The sequence below is a fragment of the Purpureocillium lilacinum genome (assembly GCF_023168085.1).
Source record: "Purpureocillium lilacinum CBS 284.36 DNA, scaffold_4, whole genome shotgun sequence".
Taxonomy (NCBI): domain Eukaryota; kingdom Fungi; phylum Ascomycota; class Sordariomycetes; order Hypocreales; family Ophiocordycipitaceae; genus Purpureocillium; species Purpureocillium lilacinum.
Window position 1 is genome coordinate 2,035,272 of NW_027072114.1, and position 19,340 is coordinate 2,054,611.

General features: G+C 61.4%; 5 protein-coding genes across 5 annotated transcripts; 3 read left to right on the forward strand and 2 right to left on the reverse strand.

Moving 5' to 3' along the window:
• Positions 1-504: 504 nt before the first annotated feature.
• Positions 505-1,377, forward strand: PLICBS_005789 (uncharacterized protein; the record flags this gene model as incomplete). The annotated part of the gene is made up of 1 exon (XM_018319500.2): positions 505-1,377. The coding sequence occupies one exon, from the start codon at positions 505-507 to the stop codon at positions 1,375-1,377; it is 873 nt and encodes a 290-aa protein (XP_018181974.2).
• A 337-nt stretch (positions 1,378-1,714) lies between these two features.
• On the reverse strand, positions 1,715-2,839 carry PLICBS_005790 (uncharacterized protein; the record flags this gene model as incomplete). Its single annotated transcript, XM_018319501.2, has 1 exon — positions 1,715-2,839. The coding sequence occupies one exon, from the start codon at positions 2,837-2,839 to the stop codon at positions 1,715-1,717; it is 1,125 nt and encodes a 374-aa protein (XP_018181975.2).
• Positions 2,840-3,824: 985 nt separating this feature from the next.
• On the reverse strand, positions 3,825-5,201 carry PLICBS_005791 (uncharacterized protein; the record flags this gene model as incomplete). The annotated part of the gene is made up of 1 exon (XM_018319502.2): positions 3,825-5,201. The coding sequence occupies one exon, from the start codon at positions 5,199-5,201 to the stop codon at positions 3,825-3,827; it is 1,377 nt and encodes a 458-aa protein (XP_018181976.2).
• Positions 5,202-10,035: 4,834 nt separating this feature from the next.
• On the forward strand, positions 10,036-10,377 carry PLICBS_005792 (uncharacterized protein; the record flags this gene model as incomplete). Its single annotated transcript, XM_018319503.2, has 1 exon — positions 10,036-10,377. One exon carries the CDS (start codon positions 10,036-10,038, stop codon positions 10,375-10,377), a length of 342 nt encoding a protein of 113 aa, XP_018181977.1.
• Positions 10,378-15,919: 5,542 nt separating this feature from the next.
• Positions 15,920-19,007, forward strand: PLICBS_005793 (uncharacterized protein; the record flags this gene model as incomplete). Its single annotated transcript, XM_018319505.2, has 2 exons — positions 15,920-18,181; positions 18,246-19,007. The coding sequence occupies 2 exons, from the start codon at positions 15,920-15,922 to the stop codon at positions 19,005-19,007; spliced, it is 3,024 nt and encodes a 1,007-aa protein (XP_018181979.2).
• Positions 19,008-19,340: the final 333 nt, after the last annotated feature.

A 19,340-nucleotide genomic window follows, 5' to 3' on the forward strand; every position in this document is an offset into this window, starting at 1 on the left:
TGCGCGACGCCAGACCTTCCAGCGACAGCCTTGCTTATGTGTTGTGGCACCTGACAAGGGCGCCTCGTTCGTTTGATGATAATTCCCGGGATACATCTCTGCGCTTGACGAGGGGCAATGCTTGACGATGGGACGCTACGAGCTGTGATTTTATAGGAGCGGGACAGCAGCGTGGTTCGCCGAGTGCGCGAGGGGTGCGTGTATGTACATATCAAATGACTTGTAAGTCGAGAGCCGATAAGACAGTGTTTTGGGATCCCAGGATCATGAGTATATCCATTCGGGTGGCAGTGAGGCAAGGATGTTTCTGATCTGCACACGTGATACCCTGACGGGCCGAGTTGGTCGAAAGGACCCGGAGCTGCATATGCAGGCGTATAAGTCGGGCGAACGACTCGCCGTCGCTTGCGAGACTCGTGGTTCCGCTACCAGTCAGCATCTGCGTGCTTAAACTGAGAGCAGTGTAGTCACTACACACCACACACTCACGACAAGAACGGGAATATGAACATGGCAGACCCCGATGCCGGTGCCGCCGACAACGCCCCCGGCCCGCCACGGCCGGCCCCAAGCTTCGCCGTGCCGTTTGACTCCGCCGCCGCGCCGTGGAACGTGCACAAGGAGGAGTGGCTGCGGGCGCGGGGCCTGGCGTGGGACGGCATCGCAACGGGGGCGCTCGTGTACTACCACGACGACGGCGACGACGACGACGACGACGACAATAACAACAATAACAACAACGAGCAGGCAGGGGAGCGGGAGCGGGAAGGGGGGGGAAGCCGCACGCGCGTGCTCCTACTGCAGCGGTCGGGCGACGACGAGTTCCCGAACCTGTGGGAGACGCCCGGCGGGGCGGTGGACGCGGAGGACCCGACGATACTGCAGGGCTGCGCGCGGGAGCTGTGGGAGGAGACGGGCCTGGTGGCGGAGAGGGTGGTGAGGGTCGTGACGGAGGGGCGATGGGGGCGGAAGGGGTGGCGGGGAGGAGTGGTAGAAGGAGAAGCAGTAACGGCAGGAGCGCCAGAAAGAGTCGAGGACAGTGACAGACGGGGCCCGGCTCTGCCGTACGAGCAGGCCGGGTCGGTGTTCCAGAACGAGACGCGCACGCGTACGTACTGCAAGTTTGCCTTTGAGGTCAGTGTGGTGAAGAAGAACAACACCACGACGACGACGACCGCGCCGCCCGAAGTGAGGCTGGACCCGGCGGAGCACCAGCGGTTCGTGTGGGCGAGCGAGGAGGAGGTGCGGGCGGGGAGGTGCGGGAGCCGGATCACGCTGCCGTTTACGGTGATGCAGATGCGGAACATGCTGCTGGAGGGGTTTCGGCTGCGGAGGGAGGAGGCGGAGAGGGCGAGGAAGGGAAGAGTTGGGGGATGAGGGTATGAGGGATGGGATGGTATGAGGGAGGGAGGGGATGGGGTGCTGGAGGCTTGGTGACTTACACGGCGATATGAGGTCACAGCGGAGACTTGTGTAGCGTGTGCGTAAAGACATACCATGCATTCTGGTCTTGTTCTTGCTGCATCTTGGTTCATGGGCATGAAGGGTTTAGGCCTGTCTACTACGTTGACAATACAGTCACCCTTGACGGTTGTCTGCTGCTCAGGGGCTAGGGTTACAAGGTGACATTACACTTGTTGCATTTTTGTTTCTAAACTCGGCAGCTCGTTTGGCATCCACCAGAATAGCTCCAGCGATTGTGACGAGCACCGCCCTAGGCCGCAATCTTGCTCCGCATCGTGGCAATGCGCTTCGTGGCGGCGTCAAACTCCTTGTGGTCGAGGAAGCCGCTCTTGAGGCCCTGGACGATGGCCTTGCGGATGACCTCCCCCTGGGTGACGTTGCGGGCGCTGGCGAGAAGAAGGTCCATGCCGGCCTTCTTGGCGAGGGGCCCCGTCTGGGAGACGTCGCCAAAGGGCAGGATGGCGCCGGCCTCCATGGCGTCGGTGATGGTGACGCCCTTGAAGCGCAGGCGGTCGCGCAGCTCGCCCTGCACCCACTTGCGGCTAAGGCCCGAGGGGTACTTGCTGTCGAGGGCCGGGTAGATGGCCCACGAGGTCATGACCATGTCGATGCCGGCGGCGATGGCGCTCTCGTAGGGCTTCATGTCGACGTCGCGCAGCTCGCGCAGCGACTGCGTCAGCGTCACGGGCTGCAGGTCCGTGTTGGAGCCGGCGACGGCGGCGCCCAGGCCGGGGAAGTGCTTGGCCGAGCCGGCGACGCCCGCGCGCTGCTGGGCCTCGAGGAAGGGCACGGCGGCGCGGACGACCTGGGCCGACGTGTTGCCAAAGGAGCGCTCCTTGGCGTCGATGAAGTCGCCGGCGTCGCGCCAGATGTCGAGCACGGGCGCGAGGTTGACGTTGTGCTGCCACTGCTTGAGCACGGCGGCGGCGCCCTCGCCCGCGGCCTTGCCCGTGGCGGCCGGGTCGGCCGACAGGCCCATCTGCTTGGCCGAGAGGACGGGCTCGGCGCCGACGATGCGCCGCACGTAGCCGCCCTCCTGGTCCGTCGAGACGAAGAAGTTGGCGCGCTTGCCCGTGAGCTTGCGCAGCAGGCCGGGCGCCGGGCTCGCGTCGTACGCCTCCTTGAGGAGCTTGACGTTGGCCGTCGTGTTGGCGTTCATGTTCTCGCCGAAGAGGATGACGCCGCCGACGAGGCCCTGCCGCGTCAGGTCGAGCAGCTCCTGCGGCGGCGCCGCGCCCGGCCACGAGTAGACGACGTGCTGGCCCGCGACGATGTCGACGTCGTTGCAGCGCCGCGGCGGCCGCGCCTCGGCGCCCGACGAGGCGGCGAGCACGAGGCCGAGCTGGAGCAAGGAGCTGAGGCTGGGGGTATGCATCTTGAGGAGTCTCGACCGGGATGGCTTTGCCGAATGGATGGGTGATGGGCTATGAGGGCATCATCATCATCGAGGAAAAGAGCTGCAGCGGCCTCTTATCATTGGCACGCATTGACGAGCAAACGACCCTCAATCGTCATTGCACTCGCGGTCCTTGCCGAAACCTCGAGGCCCATCACCAGCATCATCCATGCCCGCCCGCCCACGAGCGCCTCCACAGGCACCATGTAACATTGCATCCAGGGACCTTCCAGGGACCTGCCCCGACCTGTCTTTGACCGACGGTGGTGGCGGCAGCGGGCGCGCGGAGAAATACCGTGCACGCCCTGACCGACCGACCTATCGACGACGTCTCCAGGCAGTCCTGCCTGCCCCGTCGGCGGACGTGCCGGAGTCTCCGCTCTCCTGCTCTCTTCTGGGGGCAAGATTCCAAGTTCTGGCGGCCCGGGCGAGAGGGATGGAGGGACGGGGATCACGGACTATAGGCTGAAGAGGAGGAGCCCGCGCCGCCTGGGGAATCAAGCTTGTGCGGTTGTCTGGAGCAAAAGTGCTGACGGGTGGGACTAGGGGCGGTGGTTTATCGCCGTCTGGGGCAGGGCCGTAAGCGGGGGAAAATCAGCCCACGGGCGGCCGGGGGCATTTACAAGTCTTTGGGCGTTTGTTGGAGGTGCAATCGGGATTTGTGTCGGAGCATGACTGCCGATCAATGGGTCCTATCATCACCATCATAGTATCGCCGCCAGGGGGAACTGCTTGTCACTGGGGAAAGAGGGAGACCATCAATGTCTCGGTCTACTACCCCAGCTGGTCTTCTTTTACATGTGGTATGCATGCAAGGAACGGCACGCTCTCGTGTTTCTATTTAAATATACCTTGAATCATATACTAGCAATGCGGCTGATGCCGATCACGTACTTCCATCACAGCGTGTCTCTTATGTCTTGTCATGATAGTACGTAGTCCTTTCAAGAAAGGGGGAGGTAAATCACAGCGGAAACTCAACGTCCCGGCCCAGGGCCGCCGCCACCCACGCGCCCAGCGTCTCGCGCACAATGTTGTTGCTCGCCCAGCTGCGCGACGGGTGCACGCGGTTGGCGAGGTGCACAAACAGCGTGCCGCTCGCGCGGTCGATGACGAGCGACGTGCCGGTGAAGCCCGTGTGGCTCGCGGCCAGCAGGTTGGCCATGGGCCCGGCCGTGTAGAACTGGTTGAGCTCGAAGCCGACGCCGTGGTCCTCGCCCAGGTAGCCGAGGAAGTTGGTGAAGATGAGGTCGACGGCGCGGCGCGAGAGGATGCGCCGCCCGCCGTACGTGCCATTGTTGAGGATCATCTGGCAGAAGCGCGCCGTGTCGGCCGCCGTCGAGAAGAGGCCCGCGTGGCCCGACACGCCGCCCAGGGCGTAGGCGTTCTCGTCGTGGACGGTCCCGCGCACCGGCTGCGGCCGCTTGGGGATGGTCGGCCCGTCGCCCTCGACGGCGATCTGGAACTCCTGCGGCGCCATGGAGCGGTAGAAGGGGAACTTGGCGCCCTCGACGTTGCCGCGGTTGAAGAAGGTGTGCCGCATCCCCAGTTGCGACGTGAACTCGCCGATCGCCTCGTCGAGCTTCTTGCCGCCCACCTTCTCCACGACCAGCATGAGCGTCATGAAGTTGAGGTCCGAGTACAGGTACTTCGTGCCCGGCGCGCTCAGCAGCTTCTGGCCCAGGATGGCGTCCACCTTGGACTGGTACGTCGGGTACGACGGGTCGACGAAGCCCGGCGACGGGTCCGCCTGCAGGCCGCTCGTGTGCGTCGCGAGCTGCAGCAGCGTCACGTTTTCCTTGCCGTTGGCCGCGAACCCGGGCAGGTAGTGCGCGACCGTGGCGTTGAGGTCGAGCTGGCCGCGGTCGAGGCAGCGCAGGACCGCCACCGTGGTGAACATCTTGGTCAGGCTGGCCATGTCGTAGATGGTGTCGACGGTCGCGTCCTCCTGCTTGTGCGGCGGCAGCAGCTCGCCGTGCGTGCCGTTGACGCCCGCCCAGAGGCTGCTCTTGCCGAACGCAAAGTGGCTCACGACGACGCCCTTGCGCGCCACGAGCACGACGCCGCCGGGCTCGATAGGCACCACCTGGTTGTACGAGTGCGACGTCCAGTTGCGCGTCTCGGTGAAGTGCGTCAGGTTGGCCACCATGTCGCGCAGCGGCCGCGAGCGCATGCCCACCGACTCGGGGGAGCCCGGCCGGAGCACGTCGTGGCCGCCGCCGCCGCCTCCGAACTTGAGGTCATCGCCAGCGTTGCCATTGCCGTTGCCGTCGGCGAGGGCGAGCGGCGAGACGGCCGCGGCGGCGAGGGCCACGACCACAGAGCCAAGTCCGGTCCTCATTGTGAATGGGGTTCGTTGTGGGGGAAGATGGATTGCAAAGTGGAATCAATCGCCAAGGACGGCTCCAGACGACTGGCGTCGTCGCCGTGGCGAGACCTGGACCGCTGGAATATATCAGGCTTATTGCGCCGTGATGATCGGCAGGACCAGGCCCCGACACGGCGGCGGCTGACTTACACGGGGCGACTGACGCCGGCGGCGCACTTTTTGGTTACATTTTCCATTTTCGCCCCGCCGGAGCTCAGGAACGGGGCCCCGCGCAGCGATACGATTACTACGGGGCATAGCAAGCGCGCCAGACCGGGGAAATGCAACCATGGGGCACGTCCGTCGTCGTGGCTCTCGCGGAATCCTGGGGCGCTGGCGCGGGGAGGCGTTCAAGCCGATGGTGTTTTCGTCGTGCTCGTTGCCTCTATCGGGCAAGTCGTGAGTTACACGGCACGCGCTGCTCCGGAATCACGGCATGGCATCCATCTCCTGCCCCCCTTCGCCCGGCTCCGCGACTCCACATCCCACATGGTGGCGGTCAGGGTCAGGGGTGGCCGGACCAGACGTTGGGGTAACAAAGAACAAGTGCATTCGAGTAGGCTATGCGGTCAGTCGATTCTTGGCTCCTCCGCGTCGTCCACTCGGCACTCTCGGGGCGGTTCTGGGCAGAGAAGTCCCTGATTGCTGTTGCGGGCCGTTGGTCGCGAGGGGCTCGTCGGCTCCGGTTCATATCGCTGGTCACCCAAAGCGATGCAACCTGATGAGCTTTGTTCTCCGCCCCCCGATTCTACAGAGATACGAAGAGGCGGTTATTTTCCTCGAATGGCTTTCCCAGCAGTACAGCTCACAAATGGATAGCTTGCGCCACGAGTTAGCCTTGAAGGCCTCAACAAGTGCCAGGCGCCGTCGGGAAAGATGCTACGTTGAGACGGCGGGGAGTTCGGGATATCCGACATTTCGGATTGCTATCCTAGCGCTCCATCCAAGTTTCCAAGCCATCTACCGATCCTCGAACTATACCCGAAGAATCAAGTGCTACCGTGGTCCAACGTGGCTAACCCTCCCCCTGTGTGTATGTCGAGCTGCCGACTCCTCACAGTAGAGTAGAAAACTTACACACTATCTCGACTCGGCACATCATCCTCCTTCCCTTCATGTTACTGTGTAGGACAGTCGACGAATGGCATTCCTCCGGCCCCCTTGCTCTCCTCGGCCAGGATGTGATCCTACCCCTAATGTGCTCCTCTATCGTCGCCCATAGCTTGGTGCCGGCCTTCCGCCCCCGTACCTGAGGGAGGGAGATGACGATGTCGTGATTGGTTTTTCGAGATGCTGTCGTCTTGCAATGGGCTACTCGAGAAGCTCGCGACACGTCTTTGGCGCCTCTCCTCTGGTTAGTTTCCACGACAGGCGGCAATGTCGACGTCGACGGCAATAGTGTTGCTCTTGCTTCCAGGCTTGCTTCCCGCCCGATGGTTGGAGATGTAAGATATCTGGAGGCTAGGCGCTGAGGTACTGCCACGCCCAAAGGAAATATCCAGACGCCGGCTGTAGTCCGCCTGATCAGCTACATCGTTCTCCTTTTCTCGGCCGTCGATACTCTTTCTATCAGTCTTTGTGTCTTCGCAGCCCATGTTCTCCGGAATTATCGCGCACTTCCCGCCGGTGTCATCGTTGTCCAACATCCCTCCATGGGCGTCTTTGTCTGGGCTACAACAGAGCGTTCTGTCGACGCTTCATGACCGCCAGCGCATCTGCACTCAATGTATAATCTTCTCGTTTCACTGTCTCGAAGCGCGGCGCATCTTGGCCGACGCCCTCCCTGTAGAGGTTGAGCATCGCAAGACTCATGCCGCACAACTTACGCAACTTCGGTTTCTTGGCCAGCGCTTTGATAAGGTGCCCTTGGAAAGCGACTCAGTTTCTATTCCCAGACCGAGCTGCCATATTCCGAGCTATTTGGCGAGATTTAGGCGGCTGCCTGGGCTTCGTACCCATCAACAGGGGATTTCGAGCAGTTTCAGGGTTCATGACTGTCCCAGCCGGCTTAATGCTCGAGAAAGTCTACACTTTGTACCCCCACGGGTAAATGTGAATAACCAGATGTGATTTTGAATTTAGAACCTATGTGGCCCGCTGAATTATTTAAGAACATTCTAAGCGTAAATCATACTTGACATGGTGACCGCACTGAGGCGCCACTAATCCCTGCCCCTTACCTCACGTGTAGTACGAAAATCGCCAAGCTCATCATGGCCATCTCAGTTAACCCGCCCGATCGCCACGTTACAAGGGTTGCTTGACGACCGTCCGGTCAGCCTGGGGGTGCCGATTCTTCTGTCCCCAAGTCCAATGCGCAAGGCAATCGCCCACCTATCTGATGGATTAGACCGAGGTGCTCCGTCAACCCTTATGGACTGGACGGAGGGCGGAAGTCGACGCAATTATCTCGCGGAATCTCCGTTACGCACGAATGCACCATGTGCGAAGGAGGAATTTGGTTTCTGAGTTCCTATGAACAAGGAAGACCAGTGTGCAACAGGGTTACATCACCATTGACACCAGCGGGCCGTTTACTCAACTGATTCGGGGACCGCAACTAGTCAGCAGATAATGTGACAAGACAGAAGTTATTTCATTTGCGTTTCACCATGCCGCCAGAACATAGGCATTGGAGACAGTCTCCCACCGCGGTATATGACGGCAACTGTCGTTATTGAGATCGAGGCACATACCGATCCACCCCAGCTTTGTCATGTCCCCGATACAGGGACTTCTATAAGACTAGAGGCGGCCAATCTGTGAGAGCAGAAAAGCTAAGTTTCTGGACCAGTATTTGCGATGGTGTTTATCAGGAGCCGGCGCCGATCGGGCCGCCCCGGGCGTTTAGCCGTACTATAGTCTGAACTTTAGGTACTAGGCATATAGGGTTGGCAGCCTAATGTAATGTATGGCGAATGCTTGTACTTTTGAATAGTCTCTCGTTGGGTCCTTCTTCTATATGAGCTCGATGTTTATTGCAACCAGCACGACATCCTGGAACCTTGGTCTATATTTGTGTCTATGGGCGTTACCCTAGAGATACGAGGTCGGTCGCCACGCCTGCAAGACACGAAGCCACCGGCCTGTAATGGCCCTTGGATGAAGCTTTTAGTACCTGTTAAATTCGTGTCTGCCGGTATGTGATATTCGAGCTGTCATTACAGCTACTTGCATGCTTCGTATACATTTATGGAAGTAGTGTCGGACGGATTTCTGTTGTGATACTGGTATCTAAACTGGCGTCCCTGAAAGCTCCTGTGATTCCCGGTGAAGGGAAAGACAGCTTGCCTGCTTAGGTGTCATTGAAACGATGTATCGATGTAGAAGGGGGGCTACCGGGCGGCCTTGTGTCAGATGAGACTGCCGACAAGGTAGTGAGTCGGCACGGGGTCAAGCTTGACCTAAAGCGCAGATGTACATACCCAGCCGTCTTCAACCGTCAAGGGCTTCATTTTGTTAATACTGGTATCTCGACCGGCCCATCCCTGGTCAAGTGCAAAGATCACTGAGGCGTGAAGTGCAGTCGATGCCTGCCCCGGGATATGAAATCATGAATTGACTCCGATGTAAAAGCCAACGACCGCTACAACAGAGCTTCGTTGTCGGAAAGCGACGCGAACTCATTCCAAGGGGCAGTGCACTCTGTGGTGGATAGTTTCGGCCTGGCTCCATACACGTAACACCCGATTCATGTTGAGGCAGCGCCCGCAGCACATCCGCAGCATCACCCTCATCGCCGCATTCCACTGAATCGCGCTGCGCAGCACGCCCGGCCGCAAACCCATACCGGAAACATTGAACGGCCACGTCGATCTTGCCGACTTCAAACTTTTTGAAGCGCACGCAGCACCAGGGCACGTCGCCGGGCCGTGTTGGGCCGTTGCTCAGCCTCCGCCCGTGCTGCGCGCGCCTCCGCGTCGGACAATGACCGGCGGCCAGCCAGGCAGCCCGTTTGGCGCAAAGCCGATGGGGTGGGAAGGGGAGAAAAAAGGTCCTCCTGCGGCAACGACGGGCAACCGCATGAGGGCAAGGCAGTCCGTGAGGTTGATTTGCGTATCCTCATAGGTACGCTCCTCGATGCGTTCGAGCAACGTAACCTTGCCCAGGATGGCACACATGTAGTGCTCATGCTTCCCCCGTAGCCCCTTCCCTCCATGTCCAGATCCGGGAACTCGGCCCAGGGTACTACCTGGCACATCGTGAGATTCCCCTCCAACAGCCGCGCAATGCCAAGGCGCCGTCACGGTCTCGATTTAAGCATAATGCAGACGTCGCGGCTTGGCTTGGGTCGGGTCTGGTGCCGCCCCAAACTCTCGGTGCGCAGTTCGATGGAGACTGGACTGGACTGGACTGGAACCGGCTGCGGTTCAAGGGCTGTGCATGTTTGTCGTTTCCGCGGGGGGAGGGACCAGACGACATACGCAGATGCCTCCGGATAGGTTCGGGGTCTGGCCGAAGTCGTGTCGTCGGGTACGCGGCATCGCCTCGAAACGTGCTGTGCTGCTTGTGGGTATGTAGCCGATCACGACGGGTAGGCAAGGGGGCCTGGATATTACATGTACATGTAGCTGTCAGAAGGGAGTGCGTTCACGTATATAAGACCGCTTGCATTCCCGTCGACACCATCAGGCTTACTCGGTAGTTCATCCACGACACTCCAAGACCTCTATCAATACACTCCACAGACAAACTTGTAAGTTGCACAGCGGCAGGCTGTACCTGAGCGAGTCGCAATACATGTACTTATATGAATGCTTCAACAGCTTTCCCACGAAACGCAGCCGACGCATACAAACCGCCCAACATGATGGCCCCCAAGCTCAGCAACTTCCTCGCCGTCGTGCTCATGCTCCTCGGCCTCGTCGCCGCGCAGCAGAGCAACACCGCGCGCTCCACGTCCGTCAGCTCCTCCTCGGCGGCGGCGTCGACCACGGGCGCCAAGGGCACGGCCACGCCCGCCGTCACCACCGGCAGCAGCAGCGCGTCCGCCTCGGGCACCCGCAAGTCGTCGAGCGCGTCCGCCAGCGCCAGCGCCAGCACGACGAAGAAGAGCGCGGGCAGCCGGGGCGCCGGCGCCGCCGACTCGACCCTCATCACCGTCTCGCTCGCCGCGGGACTCGTCGTCTTTGGCGTCGCCATGTCCTAAGGGACGGGCGGGCGTGGTCAATGGGCCCCATGCACCTTCTCCTGCCACAGTGGTCTCGAAGGGCGGGCATTGCACTGCCTTCTCTTTCCGATATCATGATTGGGGAGATGGTAGGGCGTGACTATCTTCGCTGCCTACATGCAAGGGATGAGTGCCGCCACCGAGAAACTCGAGGATACTGGAGGAACCTTATGGCAGTCTTTGAACTGGACGCAATGGGGGGCCATGGAGATAATCTTAAGAGGAAGCCAGCCGACGTAGGGCAAGGCGTGTCAATTTGCAACTCTTGCCCTTCCCTTCATATGTACCAAATATTCAAGAAAAGAAGACTCACTTTCAGGTGAAAGAGACACAGGCGCTTGCATTCAAACGTGCTCATAAGGGACTATGCGACATCTCGACTACAGTTAATGGCCTACCACAGAAACATGACCAGAGCTCAAGCGAGTCATCTCACCCGATCGCTGAATGTTGAGCTCTGTCTTAATTGTACTTGGGCCCTTGGCTCTTGCGTCGTAATGTACATGATCTACCTTCTTCAAAACCTGGGAGATGTTTTTTCGTCAATATGCTGCCGCAAGTGATGAGACTCCGGGAGTCGTAGGCCGCCCTTCACCTCGCGCTTACCGCTAATACGCCAGGAATACAACACACGAAACCCGCACACTAAAACGACTACAGTAGGAGCCACCAAGAAAGGCACAGAATGACACACCGGAAGCGCGGCAAGGGTTCGAACCCTCCGAACTGCCGAGGGTTCTGTGGCCGTGGAATCATCGCCGGACAAGGGGTCCGCCCCGATGCGTGGCAAACGATGAGGCAGGGGGGGCGACTGATCTGCCGATGCGCAGTGCCTTTCTCGGCCCGGCCTGACGCCTTCGGTACGGAACAGTGACGAAACGCTTGCATCGCTAGACTACCTTCGTCGCACCGCTCCCCCAGATGGCGTGGCGTTCCAGATGCTCGGGACATCGGCGCCGACCTACGGCCCCGCCTCGCCGGAAGCTGGAACGATGGACGTGTTCCCGACTCGACATCTCCTCGGGGGCGTTGTTTTCTCGGCATCGATGTCACAACGATGTGATCCGAGTGTCTAAGGGCTCCTTGTCTCAATCCAAGCTAGTCGTTGTCGTTGCACTGGCATTGCAACGTAGGGGAACAGCCAAAGAAACACATACGACCTAGAGCTTCTCCCAGCGAGGCGCTTGCCCGCAAGTACACCGAAGGACCAAGCACCAGGGTCCAGATGCTCGTAGTTGACTCTATTCTCGGAGCGAAGCACGCAGGAACATCCACCTCGCTTAACGTCGAACGATCCGCCCCAGCTTCGAGAATCAGCAAGGTGGGGAGGCGGCACCGCGCCGCCGGACATAATTTTGCTGCGGGCCACCTCCGCTATGACGAGGCCCCTTGTCCCGTGTAAGTGAGGCCAGAGACATCGCCGTGTGGCCGTGACGAGAGATGCGATTCTCCCCGGGCGCTGTGCCCACTCCCAGATGGCGCTGTGTTGTGAGCGCGCCGATGGCATCACCATGGCATCAGGGCGCAGTCACGCGCGCGGGGTTAACGACGTGCATCGGCTCGAAATTGCACACGGGGCCCCTCGCGCAATGGTGTGCCAGGCCAGGGGAAATGATATTCAGGCACGTGTTGCGCGAGAGCTGGGCTGTCGCGGTGGTGAACATGCGTTGGAAAGATGGACGTGGAAAATCCTGGCAGCGAGAGCCCATGACGTTTGTGGCGTCGGCTTGGAGATCCCACCCCGGCCGAGCCAAGTCTTCGGGCATGACCGTCTCCACCGGCAATCCCTGCGAGGTCAGGACTGAACTCGCAGCATTTCTTAATTTGACGATGAAACGAATGATGGCCGTGAAAGGGGCGGGGCCATGGTGAATCGCACGGCTTCAGATTCCCATCGTCTCAGAGCGACGGATGCGACTGGGACGCCTCGACTTGGGACAGAGGCGCCCTCCAAATTTAGCGTGACACCGTGGCAGCACGGCACATCGTGATCGCGTCGAAAATAAGCAGCACGTTGGGCTCTCGCGCTTGGTCCAGCACGGGCTGGCATGGCAGCCATGCATGATCCTTGAATGGCCGTAGCCGCCAGACGCCGGGCAGGACGCAGGCTGGCGTCGAAGCCATGCAGACAGGGCAAGGCACGGCATCCACAAGAGGCGCCATGTGCCGGTGACCCGTCTACACTTACACTGGCTGCTCACCGCAGGCTGGAGCCAAGCCAAAGGATAGATGCCGATGACGCGCACCCAAGAATACGCGCCAACATCCGTGTAGTGGCCCAAAGCTTGGGCGTAGTTGTTGTGTTGTCCCTGTTCGAGCGGACTGAAGCTCACAGACGTGTGCGTGACTGCATTCGGCAAGTGCCGAATGCGGCACGAGGACCACCCGCTACCCGTCACAAAAGACAATGAACGGCCTCTTGTTCTCTGCACCGCTGCGTGTCTCACGTCCGCCCACCGTTCGCTCGTCTTGTCTCACCCGACACGGGTTTGTTGCGTTGGCCCCTGTGGCTGCGAGCCGGCACGCGGCGAAAACGGCTCATCCGGAACGCAGCGTAATCAACCCGCAGCAATTGGCAAGCAAACGCAGAGGCTCGTCGCCGGGTCGGGGCCGGGGTCGGAGTCGGCGAGGAGGAAACTCGGCGTCGGCAGGTGAAGCAGCACGGCGGGCGGATACTTCGGCAATGGCGGACGGTGGCTTTGGTGCTTGTCGAGCTTTCGTTAGTCCACGCACTCGAGTATCGAACCATCAACGAGTGGTAGGTCTCGAGCGCAAGCCACTGGGTGGCCCGCATGACATAAGATTTCGTTGGCGTCAGTCACCGACACCGTCGCCGCCGCTGTGGGGGAGCAAGAATGTGACAGCGCGCAGGCCACAGAGTGACAGTCCGGCATCCCCCACCGCCGCGGGCTGGGCGGGCCAGGGCCAGAGGAGAGAGGGTTTCCATCGCCATGGCGGCTGCTGGCCTCGCCGGGGTCTCGAGGGCGGCATGCTTTCCTCCCGGTGACCCGCCCAAGGCCAGACTGGTGACCTGCCCAAGACCAGCAGACTTGGCGAGGCGCATTATGTACCAGCGTCAGAGGATCAGGACAGACCAGACTGACTGCCCAGCCCTGCCGAGGCGCGGGGACGCGTTCGCCGAATAGAGTTTTGCGGGCTCGATTTCGCCGTCCTGTCGTCCGAGTCCCATGGACCCCGGATCTAGCTGTCGCTGCCGTCGCGGCGGCCGGGACGTGGCGTCAACAGCGGCGTCGTCATCACCCTCTCTATCTGGGCCGCTGCCAGTCCCCGTGACAGCCGGCCGGCGCATCGAGTGCCGATGCCCGTGGTATTGCCCTGTAGAAAACGGCAACAGCTCAAGATCCGCCAAAGCCGTGCATCGTCCGCCGGGTGGACGTGAGTTACGCGGCAGAGAAATTGTCTGGCTCATCCACGAGCACGAGCAGCGCCAGATCCAAGCCACGGGGCGTCTACACACCAACAGCGATGCGTGGCGTCCCAAGCGATCATGGGCTATTCTGTAATCAACAAGGCCACAGATTCTAGCCCGCAGGCATGTTCCCTAAAGGAGGCGTCCGTGCTCCCTCGGCTCCAAAGTCGGGCGATGGGGCTGCCGGGGGCGCTGGGGACGGTGGTGGCATCGCCCGAGTGGCGGCGGGCGAGGCGGGCGGGCGGTCATTCGAGTCAGTGGACAGTGGATGACTGGCGGGAGGGATCCGTGGATGGAGATGGAGACGGCAGGTTGTCGCTCTGGAGCGGCCCTCGATGGCTGGGCACCAGTCAAGGTGCAGGCCGGAAGCCGCGAACCCTGCTCCTGGCCGCCCGCCCGCGCTCCTTCCTCACAGGGCTCGACAGGGCACGGGCTTACACTCCGGGCCCCCGGACCGAGCGAGCGGCGGAGAAGCAGGAAGGATCCATGGAAGGCGCGGATGCAGCAGCGAAAAAAGGGCAGCAACGGCAGGAGCAGAACCTGCACATGCACTTGTTACTTGCCTGCTTTGCCGGTGCATGCGTGCAAGTACTTCGTACTCTGTCTTGTACTCGGAATCAGCAGTCAGCGGCAGTCTCTCTGTGCAAAGTACATGTGGGAACAGTCGGCCGCCCTTTTCGCATCCGTGATTACGTCTTGTGTGGTTTTTCCCCCTTCCCATGAATCATTCTTCTTGATCTCTGAACCCTCCCTTTTTTTGGCCCTTTCATTGCGGCAGTCCTCTTGCGCCTACGTCTGGACTCCCTTCCCAAGGCCGCCGCCGCGTTCGTCGACCCCAGCGGGCCACCCGACCAACGTCATTACCTTTCCGGCGCCGGGTGCTTGTGTGAGACACGCACCAGCTGAAACTCGACGCCAACCACGCCGCCTCAGGGCCGTCACCGGGACAGAAGCAGCAGACAGTCGCAGCGCCCGTCTGCGCGCGAGAAGCCAGAGTTTTGTAGCACGAGTTTGTCCAGAGTCCTAGGAGCCTGCGAGCGTGCCCGCCTGCCCGCCCACGCACGCGCCCGCACGCGCACGCACACCCACCGCGAGGGATTGACGCCGCCAGCTGGATCCTTCTCCCTGGCCCAGGGATCATCCTCCCCGTCCTTGTGAACAAGCCACAGTAAGTACGCATGTCGTAAGACACTCTAGCTCGGTTGTCGTCTGTTTTGTTCGTCTCACCCCGGTCCCGTCTCGTCGTCCTTCATGCTGCAAGTGCTGCAGTGCAAGCGCTCAACCTGCCCTGCCTTGATTTTGGACGAGCCGCCGCCCAACGTCCTCAACACCACCACCACCAACACTGGCCGCTGCCGCCGTCTGTCGTTGCGCCCGTGCCACGACACTTCCGCCAAGTTATTTGCGGCCCTGGCCTTGGTTTTTTGTCCCATCCTCCGCTCCCGCCTCTGGATGCGGACTCGGCCGTAATCAGGGCGGCCTCGATCCCTCGACCGACATTGACCCCTGCCGTGCGCTCGTCGTGTTATTTCCCACTGCACCTACCTGCCTATACGAGGCTCTCGTCGTCCCGACTCGCCGCATCGCGCTCTCGGGTGGTTTTCTTTTTTGCCTCGCCAGCTGCATTGCGCTCTTGTTGCGCTAGTCGACGACGGGTTTCTTCTCGCAGCGAGCTGCTGCTGCCGCTGCCGCTGCCGCTATCCGCCTGTTGCGTGTCGCGACTGACTGCCGGGTCGGTGCCTGAGCGGAACGGCAACCCATTCGTCCCGCATCTGTGGTCCTTCATGCGATCGTGACGCTTGGACGTCGTCGCGCAGCACCACCCCTGCCTCGCCCGCCTCGCCCGGCCCCGACAGGTCACAAAGCAACCGTCGGCGTGAGCCTCTGCTCGTTGTCCCTTCCCTTTCACACTTGGCCTCGCGAGGGCTCGCTGGCCTTTTCCTCTCCCCATCGCCCGCCCTGCCGTCGTCCATGTCCAGCACCGCCGCCGTCCTTGACCCTCTCATTCACTGCCTTCACACTGGCGCTGGTCCAGCAGTCCCCGGACCCCCAGAACAAAGCATTGGAGAGCAAAGCAGTTGACAGGACACGATGCCAGCGTCGAGCCGGCAAGACCGCCCGCACCACGGCTCTTGGGCTATCACCAACACGGGCAACATCTTCTACCGCACCGACAACAGACAAAGCCGGCACGGCACCGCCGCCTTGTCCTCGTCGCCGCCTGCGCGTTTCCCGGCGCCATTGATCGGCCCTCGTCGCTCGCGGCCGCACGCAATCCACATCATCACCTACCCGCCGGGCTACGTGCCGCGAGAACTGCGCCCCCGTCCCAAGAAGAGCAAGACGCAGTCGCTCAATCACAGAGCCGCCAAGCTGCGTCGAAGCATCATCGCCGCGGCCACTGCCACCACCGCCACCGCTGCGAGCCCGACTGCCAGCACAGGCGCTGCCGCTAACAGTAGCAGCAACGCTAGCGCCCCGACGGCCGCTGCAACTGCCGCCAGAGACCAGTCGTCGTCTCACGTCGCCTCTGCGCTGCGACGCCCCAGCCTGGGCAAGCTGCTCTCGAGCTTTTCATTAAAGCGCACCACCACCGGCCTCTCGGCCACCGCCGCCGTCACTCCTCCGCTCTGCACGCCGCTCGAGACGCCCAGGAGTCAGTCGGTCGCCGCACCCACGACTGCGACTGCGACTACGCCTGCAGCAGGGATCGCGCCCCCAGCTTATGACGTCCGTCCAGATCCGGCGACAGGCGTCAGCAACCAATCGCACCACCCCCAAACCCAAATAATCCCCCGAAGCCACCACCAGCCCCATCAGCCCAGTGTCGACTCCACCTCGTCCGCCTCGACCGCCGCCTCCCGCGCGACCACGACATCCAACCCCGCCGACGCGACCATGGCTGCCGCAACGGCCAGAGGGGGTCCCGTCCGCCCTTCGCCCTACCAGCTCGCCAGCAACCGCAACAGCATCATGTCGGTACGCTCGGCCAAGTCGGCCGTCTCGTCGCTCGTCACCGAGGTCCCCAAGCCCGTCGCCTCGGGCAGCGGCGTCTCGTGTTCCATCCTTCTCGCCGAGCCCAACATCTTCCTCTCCGGCTTCGACCACCACGACAGCCACGCCCAGCGGGAGCTGCAGACCGGCACCGCCCTGCTCCGCGGCAAGCTGCAAATCAACGTCACCAAGAATGTCAAGATCAAGGCCGTCCAGCTCAAGCTCATAGGTCGCGCCCGCACCGAGTGGCCCGAGGGCATCCCCCCGCTCAAGCAGGAAATATTCGAGGAGGAGAGTCTGCGGACCCAGGTCCTCACCTTCTTCAACGCCATGAATGGCGGTTGGGAGACCGAGTACGGCAATCAATGCACCTACCAGCTCAAGTCGGGGTCCGCCAATTCGAGCACCGTCAACCTCGCCGCCCCTCCGAGACCCGTTAGCCTCTTGCCGTCTTCTTCGTCGCAACGGAGCGGACTCACGGCCAAGGAGCTCAAGAGGCTGTCTCTCCAGAGCGTCCAGTCGCGCAGCTTCGGCAAGGGCGACAACGGCGTCGCCTCTCCGACCCAAGCCAAGGGCTTCAAGGTTTTTTACCCCGGGACATACGACTACTCCTTCGAGCTGCCCATCGACCACCACCAATTGGAGACGACGAAGCTACAGTACGGCTCTGTGAGGTGGGAGCTTCACGCCACGGTCGACCGCGCCGGCGCTTTCAAGCCCAATCTCCATGGGATGAAGGAGGTGTCGATTGTCCGATTGCCCGACTCCATGTCCCTGGAGACGACAGAACCGATTTCCATCAGCAGGCAATGGGAGGACCAGCTGCACTACGACATCATCATCTCGGGCAAGAGCTTCCCGATTGGGTCCAAGATACCCATCGCGTTCAAGCTCACGCCGCTAGCCAAGGTGCAGGTTCACAAGATCAAAGTCTTTGTGACCGAATCCATCGAGTACTGGACCAACGACAGACGCGTCACGAGGAAAGACCCGGGACGCAAAATTCTGCTGCTGGAAAAGGTGGCCGGCAAGCCCTTGGATTCCTCGTGGGCTTCATCGGACGTGACCACAATCCGTGGCGGCGAACTCAGTGCGTCTGAGCGTCGCGAGGCCCGCGACATGGCCCACCGCAGGCGCTTGTCTGAGGCGGCTCGGACGCACAGGCACCCTCAGCCACTGCCCGAGCCGACGGCGAACCTCCTCGGCGACCTCGACCTGGGCCTCGAGAGCATGTGGGGTTCGACAGAGATTGAAGCCAACGTGCAGATTCCGACGTGCGAAATGATGGCCAAGAACAAGGACCTGCGGCTGCATCCGGATTGCAGCTGGAAAAACGTCAATGTGTACCATTGGATCAAGGTACGCACACACCGCCCGCCCTCCATCTGTTGGTTGACACGCGCGGGAGACTAACACTATGCAGATTGTCATGCGAATCAGCCGATTGGATCCTGAAGAACCCTCGGGCACCAAACGACGACACTTTGAGATTAGCATCGACTCTCCATTCACGGTGCTCAACTGCCGTGCCACGCAGGCCAACACGAACCTGCCGGCATACGCTGGTCCGACCAGCCACCCATCACCGTTCCAGTCGGCGTGTGGCTGCCCGGACGCTGCGTCGATTGCCACGGACATCTCGCCCAATTCGTCGACGGGCACGCTCTCTGCAGGGCCTGATTCGGCAAACGACGTGCTGCCTGCACCCCCGCAGGCGGCGCACTTGTCTGGCCCAGGCGACTCAAGCCCAACGCGCGCGTCGGCACATGGGGTCGGCACGCAGGTGGAGCCTCGTCCCATCCACCTCATGCGGCATCCGAGCTTCAATCCTCCGGCCTTTGAGGACGACGTCGCGCCACCAGCCATTATGGTGCAGGCGCCCGCCGAGACGCCGCCGCCGCAGTACGACGTGGTGGTGGGAACGCCCAGCGTGGATGGGCTGGCGGATTATTTCTCGCGACTGGCCGACTACGGGTACCACGACGACGACTCGGGTTCCGACTCGGACGAGTCGCCGGCGAGGATACTGGAGCGTTCGGGGCGCGTCAACGTGTCGCACCCTCGGACGCCGGGCGGGCGCATGCCCAGCCGAAGCATGGAAATTCGGCGCCCGACGGTTGACCTCAACCTGAGCGATCTGCCGGGAGCACGGAATCAGGGAGAAGCCCGCAACGCGGCGGTATAGGGCATCGCCGCTGCCGGGTAAGCGGCTCTGCCCCAACGACGTCGGCGCGCGGGGGCGGCATCGCCCACGCGAATTGCGAGGCGAGGGATATGATGTGCACATGAAGCATTGGGCACGCGCGGCGTTTTTGCATTTGCATTTTGTGTATGTGAGGAGTCAAAGTGTTGAAAAGGACGGCGTTGCGGCTTCAAATGTTGGGTATCGGATACCCCGAGGGAGGGCGCTCAGAGCGTGGAAGCATGGGAGGTCGTCTAGGCATGCGTGCCGCACTTGGTACAAAATGTAAATCACGGCATCAAGATGCGAAACCGTCATTCAGGCCGGAGCTAGAAT